Genomic DNA, 12,086 nt, shown 5'->3' with positions numbered 1-12,086 from the left:
AATTACACTCATACTGATTATAAAGCACAATTGTTCTTCATGAGAAAATCGTGTCATTAATATGCTTTTAGTGCAACTCTTTCACTATTCAGGCATTTTCCTAGAGGTGTAAGAGCTCATAGTGTTTACTATCCAACCAATCCATTAGGACTTCAAAAAAAAAAAAAAAAAAAAAGCGGCATGGCACAGCCAGTTAGTGATGAAGGTAGCAGGGCTTTGGTGAAAGAATGGGGGCTATGTTCACTGACTTTTGGGGGCAGTTTCACATTTCAGTTCAGTGGATTTACAGGTTGGGGGAGATGGAAAAAACACCGTTGCAGCTATGTGGATGATTTTGGATATAGACTGGTCACCTTTGCTGGGGGTAATCCTCCTGGATCTGTCTCTAAGCCCTCCCAAAGGCCAAAGTAACCCCAGTGGGGGTACTTTCTCACTGCCAGGGCTGTGACGGAGGGGAGGTTCCCACCAATTCAATTAGGAGGAGAAGAAACACAGTAAAAGCATAAATGAAGAAAACAGATGCTTACACACATACCTCCCCAATTTCCAGCATGCTTTAAAAACTGCCCCCTGACCTTGTATTTACATTCTTCTTGTTTACAGGACCCCTTGTGGGGCGTGCTTGTAAAAGAGACGGGCAGAGAACGAAGAATATATACTGCAAAAAATATAAAATAACCTAATAACCTTAAGCTTTTGATATGGAATAAAAAAAACGTAACTATGTTCTTATATTAAAGTAGATGCACAACATAAACAGTAGAAACATCTATTGAGGGTTTGAAGGAATATTTTAAACCATAGCTTGAGACAATATGTATAATGTCATTTTTTCAAGGTTCAATTAAGATTTTTCTGCTTCTGAGCTAGATTTCCAGTTTTACAAGATGACTATTCACTAAAACCCACCGAACGTATATTATCATATACCTTTTGGTCATAAATATGAGAGAACCAGTAGAATAAGTCCTCTCAGTACTTATGTCAGATGGGACTGTTATAAAAAATCTTTTTAAGTATACACATCTCTCTTGGTTTTTCCAGACTGGTAGATATCAGTATCTTTGTTTCTAATTTGTTCTTGAGTTTCTTTAGATTGTGGCATGATGTGTTGCACTTTAGGATCTTTTTGATCTCTACTTTGTCAGACAGGTCCTATTTAAGTGTTTTCTTGATGCAATATGTCTGGCAGTAATTGGGCTTGTGTAATTGAACTTGGCTTTGCAAAAAATCTGGTAAATCACAGCTAATTTCTGATTTAACAAGTGTGGGCAATTCCCTTTTCACACAGGGCCAGGTATGTTTGCATAGCTTCTTTCCCTCAATAACTGAAAGCATCATTTTAAAAAGGCATTTTCTCACAATATCAGAAACATGTACATGTTCATATTGTGTACATATATGTATTGTTGGGAACAAATAATTTTTCAGTGCTATGCTTTTTTATTAATAAGTGTTATAAAGTTATATAGTGTAGTATTAAGTGGACACAGCCCTGAAAATAAAGGTAAAGGTAGATAAAGGTAAATAAAGGAGACCAAGTGTCCTTGGGGAGTAGAAAGCTGCAGACTCTCGCTAACGCTTGCCTGGGAAAATGTAGATAAGAGGGGACTGTCTCTAGTGGAAAGTTACTGAGACACTGTTGTTTAGACTAGAATGAGAGAGCTTCTGTAATAAAACTGTTATAGGCACACCACCATTTTGAGATCCGTGGCAGCGTGTCATGCAGGACGCATCTCCCTTCTAGAAGAAATAAAGTGTTAAATGGTCTACTGAGCAGTGTTTTGTCTTCCATCGGAGGCCTCTGAGGAATCAAAAGAACTCGGTGAAGTGTTGATATTAATGGTGCAAATACTTTTTCACAGCACTGCATTTTTCCCCAAGCAGTTCAAATGCAGAAATTCTGATTGGTTGTATATATACATACCTCTGAAGACAAAGCTCACATAATATTGCTGACAAATGACACAGTCTTTAGAGGCCAGATGCGAGCTCTGGGGTCCCGTGCAGAGACACAGGCAAGCTGCAAGATCATGCCTCAGATGCACTGATATTTGGCTGTGCCCCTGCCTCTCCAGATGTCAGGATGAGAGATAGCACACAGCTGGACAGTAGGGATTCTGGGATGAAAGTGGTGTCACCCACTGGGCCAGTCCCAGCTGCTGGAGGAAAGTGACAAAATCGGAAGAGATTTCATCTCCCTGTTTCCCACCACTGTTCTTGGAGTGCTGATATAGACCCAAAGATTAGATTTTCAACAAGTTATACACCGTCTTCTTAATGTTTGTAAAGAAGAGAGCTCAGCAAGACCTCAAATGAATTAAAGTAGCATTGATTTCATGAACAAGACCAAACTGGAGACATATAAACATCTGAGCAGTGATGTGGGGAACAAAAAGTGAAAACAGATCATCTGGGGTTTGTTCTTCTCTTAAAAGGAGGACATTTATCCATGGGTCTGAACAGTAAAATAAGGCAAGCTACTGAAGAATGCTTTGAAGTGACAAATAAAAATGTGAGTCCACGGACAGCTGCAGATTTATGACGGTGACAAATCTGCATATAATTTCTGCTAATCACATAATCAGTGAGGCATTGTTCCTGCCTGAGATAAAAGCATCTCCTTTTTACCAAATCAGAAGGGGGGGGGGGGGGGGGGGGATGCAAAGCTTCATTGTTATTTCATGTGACAGTGACAGTGACTGAGAGCATGCTTTTTAAAAATAATAATAATAAAAATAAAATGACAATGCAAACTTGTCTGACAACCGAGCATCTTAACATTTGTTAATATGTTCTTAATTTATAGCTGAATGCATTCCTATCAGAGTTATTAGGGGATTAGACCAATGTAATTACCAGTAGATGGCGCTGTTTCCATTTTAATGATCTTGTTATTAGACGCTGTATGTGCTATTTTTAGATGGTGCATCACTGCAAAGTGTATGCAGCTGTCAAAACACTCACTTTGGAATTTTATGTTATGCAATAACAAAAAAATAATAGCCCCTTAACAACAGGCACTAGTGTCCCAAAGCCCTATTATCATTACTAGTGCTCTGATTTCTAATTAGAGTGACTGATAATAATAATAATAGTAATAATAATAATAATAATAATAAAAGAGTAAAAGTTACACAGATTATTTGCACACTAGCTGTAAAGCTCAAATTATAACACCAGTTAAAATATATTTTTTCCACAAAGGAAGTTGATTTATGAAGTTAGCGGTGCACCTGCTGAGGACACTCAGCGACCGGAGCTGCCCTCGTTTCTCCGTCAACTGCGATTATCAGAGGACAGCGGAGCAGACAGACTGCTCAGTCTGCCACTACCCTGGCTGGGATTTTTATGCCCTGTTTCGACAAAGTAGCTAAGGCTATTTATAGCTTCATCCCGTTGCATCCTCATCCCCCTACAGACAGCTATCTTCACATCCTGCACATCAAACCCTCAACCGTGCGCCCGAGGTAGTGAAAGAGTTCATTTCAGCCTTTTTAAGTGACAAAAATACACGTATAAAACTAGTGTGTTTCATACAAGTGTTGCTGTGAAATATTTAAGAGTATGTGGGAGCTTTCATAAGATAGCTTAGAGGGTACAAACAAAGTATTAACTAATATATAGGTTTTAGCAGCCAGCTGTGTAAGGACAATACGCTGTACGTTAACGGCACGTTAGCTGTACAGTATGCTAGACAGCGAGTTCAGCGCATTAATATTTGAACAGTTAACCGTTGTTCTGCGGTCACAGGTGGTCGTCCTCTAATCGATTGTGAGTCCGCCAGTAAAAGTGGACCGGAACTGTGAGTGTTAGAGCAATTCGTGACATTCTTCACACAACCACAATACTGGAAATTTTTTTTTCTGAATTACTAAGTGACCTCATCATTGCTGGTTTCGCAGACTGTTATTAGTTCCAAGATGTGGGGTATTGTAGTGCAGGCTGGCACCTATAAATAGACTCGCTTGCGAATGTATGATCTCATCGAAGTCGGTTGAAGCGTTAAAGTCATTATTAAAGAACTCGTCAGCCAACCAGATTGCATCACTCCTTGTCACAAAGTAGACTACTCATTACTTAGACGGGCTAATATATGTATCGCTTTTAAATAAGGAGCGGAATGACACACTCACGGGGTTAAGAGCAGTAACTAGGAGTGTAATTAGAACTTTAAGTAGTCTGTTTGTGAAAAGAAAAATCTCAACACAGAACTCCGGTTAATTAATTTTCAGAGCTGCTTTACATTAGAGGTGAAAGAAGCATTCAGAGCAGGGAGCAAGCAAACGACACAAATAAATACTCCACTGCAAGTGAAAGACGTAAAAAAAAGTACACAGGCCTACCCAGAATATGCTCACAAGGCAAAATTATTCATTACACTGTTATAATATTATCAGAACAGTATTATTGGTTCTTCAACATGTGAACAGTGTTTTAATAATATAATTGGTAAGATAGATTCATAGGTGGGAATCAGATAGCCAAGTAAAGTATCTTATGGTGTATCTGAGCACTTCAATTTTTGTGTTTTACATATGAAAACCTTGTGTGTTCTCAGTTTTAGCATACACTAAAACCGAGTGTAGACTCGCTGTCTATTTAATTAGTTATACTGGTTCAGTTGCTCATTAATGTGAAAATCTAATCAGCCAATCACATGGCAGCATCTCATTCCATTTAGGCATGTAGACATGGTCAAGATGACCTACTGAAGTTTGAGCCGATCATCAGAATGGTGGTTTATGTGTCTTTTAAGTACCAAGTTTGTTGGTGCCAGACAGGCTGGTCTGAGTATCTCAGAAATTCCTGGCCTACTGAAATTTTCCTACATAACAACCTCTACAGGGAATGTCTGAAAAAGAGAAATTATCCGGTGAGCAGCAGTTCCCTAAGTGACAAGTCTGGCCAGACCGCTCAACCGTAACCCAAATAACCACTCGTTACAAAGTGTGGAGAAAAGCATCTCTGGATACACACATTGAATCTCAAAACACAACAACAGAAAATTGGAAGAAAAATATCGTTTAAACACCACAGCAGACCTCAGTGTTGTTGCTGACCATGTTAATCCCTTTATTAACCACAATTTACCCATCTTCTGATGGCTCCTTACAAGAGGTTAATGTATCGTGTCCAAAATTTCAGATCATCCCATATTTGAACATAACAAAGAATTCACTGTAGTCAAATAGTCTCCACAGTCACCAGATCTCAATCCAACAGAGCACCTTTGGGATGTGGTTGAAAGTGAGAGTCACATCATTGGATGTGCAGCTGATAAATCTGCAGCAACCGTGTTATGCAGTCATGTGGACCAAAATCGCACCTTGTTGAATCTATGCGACGCAGAATTAAGGCAGTTCAGAAGGCATAAAGGGAATCTAACCTGGAACTAGTAAGTGTGTAGTAGTGAAAGATTGCAGAGATAAACATTTCGCAGCTTGCTGCACTTCATATGTGATATGAATCTCCAGCTTATTTTTTGCATATTGTCTTTACAGATAATGAAGAACCAAAACCGCAAGACAGGCAGATAACATGGCAACATCCATGATTGCTCAAAAGTAAGACGCTTATTTATTTTTTTAATAGCTGCCAGTAACTAAATGAAAGTTAACTGACAGTGCTGTGTATGAAGTTTGTTTGGTTCTCAGTTGTTTTGCTGGACACCCTGTCACTCCAACAAAAACTTTGAGCAGATGGCTTTGGTAAGCAGTGCTCTTTCCCCAGGTGTCATGTGTTGACAGCAGCGTTTCAGTCTTCTCAGAGCGAGGTAAAAGGGAAAACACAAGAAGCACAGAGCCTCCAGTGTACACATGACATTTTCACTTAGACAAGAAAAACTTGGCTCAAAGTTGACATAAAAGCCTTTCACAGCCAGTCAAAATGACCCTTCAGCTGTCTTTCCATCTCAGAATATTTATGATATTTTTACATTCGACTTGTTCTTGGCAGGTTAATGCTCACAGATGTCTACACTGCTCAGATGGCTTGAGGGGGCAGGTACCATCTGAGCTGTGTCAGGGAGAGAAAGTCATTTTAACAGCACCTTACACTTAGCCTAACACATAATTTCATAGTACCAGTGAATGTGTTAATGAGACAAAATGTTTTTGATAGAACACATTTTGGCAGGCATCTGTGAATTATTCACTGGACTTGATAAGTTACCATGTTCCGCTATTCTCTTGGCAAGAACTATTCACAGAAGCAGCGTGTTGCACGAGTTCCCCGCTGTGCGATGCATGTTAACTATAGCAGAATATTATCATTGTCCTATAGCTGACGCCTGCCAGATTTGTATCAGTAAAAATATTCTGTTGATGCCGCAGAGTAATCTGTCAGCTGCTACCAGTGATGACATAAGAAGTGGGAGTGAGCTTGTCAAAGTGGAGCGAATACAATGCCTTTTCCTTTTTTTCTTCCGTTTTTTTTCTCCCCACAACTGAAGTGATGAAAGTGATGAATTACGCTTTGTCACTGTGGATTTATTTCCTGTGTTTGTGTGCCATCCTCGACTGACCGTGACAGCGTGAAGGCAGCCTTCATGTCACGCAGCATAAATTGCAGTTCTAATAGAGAAAAAGAATGCGGTGGTGTTTTGTGCTGGATGACATGACAGAATGATAGAGCTAATCTTCTGCCTCAATTGGGCACAAAGACATTGAAGGAAAAACACAATTGGGCACCTTTGTGCATGTGCTGTCGTGCCAGTCAAGCAATACATTAAAATATCTAGAGCATAGCAACAGTTGGAAGAAATTCATTAGCCATTTGGTCTGTGAAACAGCTATTTATTTATGACGTCTATGCTGGAGGCACCTGATTATCTCACCAGCAAAACTCAGGTCAAAGTTTTTGAGTTTTGCTTCTCATTTACATTCACTCATTTAAATGAATTTCAGGTGTAAGTTTTTTGTACCCCTGTCAATGAAATGATTTCCTCCAAAACAAACGTTCTTGTCCACATATGTCAGAATACATTAATGGCCCACAATGGCCTCCAAATGAGGTGCTGCCAATTTAATATTAAAGTGGGAGCATTTTGTGTTGATTTGTTTAGTACACATTAAAAGCCCTTAACACCTTCATTATATTAGCCATGCAGTCATTGTTATCATCATTCATATTCTGTGACCAGATTATGGTCATTACAGGTTTGTTTGTTTAATCAGGATCCCCATTAGCATCAGCGTCGGCCTAGGCTATTCTTCCCAGGGTCCTTAGACACTTAATCCAACATCCACAACACATAAACATAAAACAAGGAGGGTCTTCCTGTACAGATAACATCGAGTTTCATAGAGCAAGAAATGACTACCTCAGAAGTAGGATGTGTATCCTCTTTAGCTCTATAGCATATGGATGTTAATCAGTGCCAGGATCTTTTGTTTCATGAGTATGTAACAGTATGTTGACATATTTGTGTAACCTAAGCACTGTTAAATATTTAATTCCTAAGCCAAGTTAAAGAAAAAATGGCAAGTACCAAGTTGGACCTCTTTTTGCCTTTTGAACTACCTCAATTTTTTGTGTCATAGATTCCTCGTGGTGCTGGAAACATTCCTCTCAGATTTTGGTCCATGTTGACATAATAGCATCAGACAGCTTCTGCATATTTGTCAGCTGCACATACATGATGCATATCTTCTGTTCCAGTAACATCCCAATGGTGCTTTGTTGGTTTGAGCTCTGGCGACTGTGGAGGCCAGTACAGCAAACACATTGTCATGTTCAGGAAACCAGTTTGAGATGATTTGAGCTTTGTGATATGGTGCATTATCCTGCTGTAAGCAGCTGTCAGAAGATGAGCACACTGTGGTCATAAAGGGATGGACACGGTCAGCAACAGCACTCAGTTAAGATGTCATGTTTAAACAATGCTACAGCAATGTGTTGTGCATTCAGAGATGCTTTTCTGCATACCTTTGGTTGTAACGGGTGGTTATTTGAGTTACTGTTCATGTCCTATTCTGTCCATTCTCTTCTGACGTTTGGCAAGCCATTTTTTGAAATACTCATCTTCCCTTAAATCACATATCTGAATGGCTAAATGCTCGTTACAGGCTGATTAGAGGTTTGCATTCATGAGCATTAGAATAGGCATATCTAATAAAGTGTCCAGTAAGTTTAGTGATATATATATATATATATATGTATATATATATATATATATATATATATATATATATATATATATGTCTATATATATATTTTTTTTTCTTTTTTCCTTTTTTTTCTTTTTTTTCTTTTTTTCTTTTTATGATAGGCAGGATCTGTAGTCTAATTGTCATGAGCTAATGTTGAATGCATAAAAGCTAGATCAAAAACAGGCACTGTGAGGCTGTCACGTGTAGGAAATCTGTAAATCATGCCTCACAAGTTTGTCATGATTTACATATTTCAGAAGTCGGGGGACATTTATGTAATTCTGCTGGATCCAAAAAGCCTTAAAAACAGCATTAGTAATTTTTACCCAGCCGCCAGTGGCAGTCAGCATAATGTCTTCTTTAGCAGCATTTCACACTTGGAAATAAGCTCTCATTTCATCCATCATTCCACTCATAATGACAGATGAACCATAATTATGTAATTTCACCAATGACTGCAGTTACAGAAACACTTAAGCAATTCCTAAAAACACACACCAAGTGACATGTGTTTCTTAACCATACACCTCTCATGATATGTTTCTCAGCTTCATGATGGCCATGCCTGTTGACACCCTTAAACTATTTTTGTGTGGTCCAGGATCTATTATTGGCTGTGGCTGTAAGTGCTTTCTGTTCCATAACAAGATGAATCCCCAACATGGCATTAGGTTACCAGGCAACAGTGTACACTCGACTGCTCGCTTATAATTTTCTTTGTATAGTTAGGATGTTTAATAGTAAGTGACTACATGACAGTGTGCCAAATTTAACCACTGGTAGCAGAACCCGTAGAGCCTGATGTATGTCAGGAGGCATAGAGGCGAGCGGGCTATATTTGGCTGCTATGTTCCCTTCAAAGAGACGAGTTCTAGGCCTGGACTTGACATTTCTCTTAGACTGGAAAAAATGGGTTTGGGTCAGTGAGTTTTCGTGGGAGGAGGGGTGTTGTTGATGCCCAGAGGAAGGTGCCGCTCTCTGTTCTGCAGCGGCTCATTGTTAAAATCAACAGAGTCTTTATTAAACAAAAGGTTGTGAGGGCTTGCCAGAGGATTCATATTACTTGAATGTACATAAGCTACATATAAGAACAAGAGCGTTAAGGTCAATAGCTTATTAACTTCTTTCTTACATTTTCACTTGAAACAGGACTATTTGTCTTGGTTATTGAAAAGATTAGATTGTATCTTGAATGGAAGGTGTCAGTGTACAAGGCATATCCTCCAGCTGCTCAGGAGTTGTGAGCCTCATTATATTAGGAACAATGCTCGCAATGTTAGAAGACAGTCAGAAAAGATCTGCAAAGGAATCACAATGAGCAGCTGTGGCCGTACCTTATGAGATTGTTTTCATAGCCTACTTGAAGCCTGTAAAGAGTCTCATCATCTGAATACTGAACAAACCTAAACAGATCCCCCCTCCCCCGACAACCTAAGTGATGTGACATTATAGTTTTTATTGGCCGAAAGTTCTGTTTTTCATTAGCCTCTTCTCTTTGTGCCGTATGTGTTTTGAGGTTAAACAGAATAATGCGGAGGACAGTCCTGGGCTTTATCTTAGTGTGCTGTCATGAAAATGAGATGGAGAGTCTTGTTCACACCTTTATCTATTTCGCTGCTTTTGGCTGCTGTTCCAGTGTGTGCCTGAGAAGACCGGAACACACAGACAAACTGAACGTAGCCTACAAAATCCATTTCATCTCCAAAGTGCGTTTTTCCTCACTTGCACTCTTAGGGTCTTGTTTCTATTATTTATTTATTTTGCTGTTTCAGGTCATTAACAACAACTCCGGTCAATGCATGACATTCTCAGGAAATATTTAATTCACTTTCAAGTAAAAGCTTAATCTGCATACACTGAATTATAAATATAACTCTTGTTCAGTCAAAAAAAACCCCATACAGATTCTCTTATACGTGTGGAAATGTGCCGATCTAGGGCCAGGACTGAATAAGGAGTGAAGTATGTGTGAGGAATATTTTTCTCTCTTTATAGTAAGAGAGCTCTAACCCAGAGGGAGAGTACAGCTCCTGTTGTAGCAGAGATACAGAGCTTTGGTGGGTTTAGCCTGCTGTTCTCAGTGTTGTTCATCCAGCCCCACTGTAGACCCCTAGGCTCTCTGGGGGATCCTACTTCCATTTATTTTCACTTCTTGTCTAAAAGGAGTTGGAGAGATGAATCATTCATGTCTCTGAGAGGCCTCTTGTGTGGATGAAAAATTGGGAAATTTAAGGCTCCTGCCTCGAGTATTTAAGATAGATTAATATGCAGCGCTTTCTGTCAGTGTCCTGCTTTTTTCTCCTTACAGACATTTTAATTCTTTGGTTGAAGTCCGTTAAGTAGGACTTTTGCCGGAGTGGTCGGGTTTTGTTGCTCTTCACTTGTCTGCGTCTCAGTACAGCCGATGACAGGTGCTATAGACAGTGTCCCTGCCCTAACACGATACAGGAGTTTGAGAGCTTTGAGGTTAAATCAGTAAATGTGATGAATGAGATGTGTGCTCGGCCTCACGGACAGATTGTCACTAATCTGTCACAGGGGTGAGGATGTTTACCTTGATGGCAAAACCAAGAGTTCACAAGCCTTGTAGTTGTCGATCCTTGCCATCCCATCAACTTATGCAGGCGAAAATGGCCTACCATAACTCATATTTAAACATCTCTTTGTTGTTGCCTTTCATTCGCGGGTACCCATCCTGCTAGTGACAGGTCTACAAGAGCAACCCCCTCCCCACTTGCCATGAAATGTGCTGAACAAATGGAGCCAGGAATTACACAGAGATTGGACACACTGGCTGCATATCTAAGTAGAGCCCGCATAAAGGTCTTGGTAGTCAGATAGGCGTGAAAGGGTTAAGAGCCCATCTGTTTCCAAAACAGAAAATTTTTACCCCCTTTGAGTTGACAACCTTAGAGCATACTCTAAATGATCCCTTTTAGTATCAACTAGTATTATCTCAGAAGACTTGCACTAAATAGGGAGGCTTAAAGGGAACAGAAAAAGGGAGTTTTATTCACACCCTTTAGATGCATTTAAAAGGACAGAAAAACATCAATGAATAGACTCCACTAAAACGCGGAGTAGAAAAAAGAAAAAATGCTGCTATGAATGCTTGGAGTGTTTTTTCTTTCTACCGGGTCTGTTTTGTTCTTTTGATAGTAGGAATCTCAACACTTTGTAGTTCAGAAGAAAACATCAATGTTCACTTCATTATATCCTTTATTTTTTATTTTATTTTTTTTACACACACAGCTTCAAAGAGGTCGCATAGCTGTAACAGCTTTTGTTTTGTGCTGGGATTTTTTAAATTTATTTATTTTTTTTTACATATTTTATAAAAGAGGCAGCCAAACCTTGTTAGGCTCTGTGTTATTGAAGCGGCTGGGTTGAAAAGTCATTTTGGTCATTGGATCTAGGATGAAAGGAAAAGGTCGGGAGTGATGTGGTCACTCCCAGCAGGATGGCAACACTATGGAGAAGTGTGGATGAGTGTATGGAGGTATGCAGGGCTGTCTGTTTGTCTGCAGATGAGTGTTTGCTTGCACTGGATCTTGACTTGTATATATGTAGAGGACCTCTGTGGTGACTCTGCCTGTTTTCTCGGTTGTGTGTCGGCGTATTTGTCTTTGTCGTCCTTGAAAATTGCTTTGGGAAGTTCACAGCTATATACCTGGCATCTCTCACTGTTCTTGGTTTCTAGATTTCTTGTCTCTGTTCTCAATCAACCTGCAGGGTGCACTGTTGCTGAAGGATCCATCAGGAGGTTTATACCCCACTTGGACAATGTCCCACAATTACAAGCCTTAGTTACGGCTTGATTTTCCAGTCAGAACCAAGCTGATGAGCCCGAAAGAACAATGAAATATGAAGAACTGATTTAGAGAGAAAAGAATAAGAAATTTGTAATATCATCTTTATTACAAACCATGTAAT

The 12,086-nt window shown here is 39.6% G+C and overlaps 1 protein-coding gene across 4 annotated transcripts in view; it reads left to right on the top strand.

Moving 5' to 3' along the window:
- The first annotated feature begins 3,235 nt into the window (after positions 1-3,235).
- The window catches only part of hdac9b (histone deacetylase 9b), a 35,989-nt gene continuing 27,138 nt past the window's right edge, over positions 3,236-12,086 (top strand). Inside the window, exons 1-4 of one of the 4 annotated variants that reach the window (XM_085178613.1) lie at positions 3,236-3,470; positions 3,754-3,805; positions 5,227-5,398; positions 5,505-5,567. In XM_085178613.1, coding sequence (XP_085034739.1) covers position 5,567 — 1 coding nt within the window. In that variant the 5' untranslated portion in view covers positions 3,236-3,470; positions 3,754-3,805; positions 5,227-5,398; positions 5,505-5,566. The remainder of the gene's footprint in view (positions 3,471-3,753; positions 3,806-5,226; positions 5,399-5,504; positions 5,568-12,086) is intronic. The other 3 variants (XM_085178614.1, XM_085178611.1, XM_085178612.1) reach the window with 3 other exon arrangements.

This window comes from Neolamprologus multifasciatus, chromosome 11, assembly GCF_963576455.1.
Source record: "Neolamprologus multifasciatus chromosome 11, fNeoMul1.2, whole genome shotgun sequence".
Classification (NCBI taxonomy): Eukaryota; Metazoa; Chordata; class Actinopteri; order Cichliformes; family Cichlidae; genus Neolamprologus; species Neolamprologus multifasciatus.
Note: the sequence above shows the minus strand (reverse complement) of the source record. Positions and strands in the feature narration are given on the sequence as shown.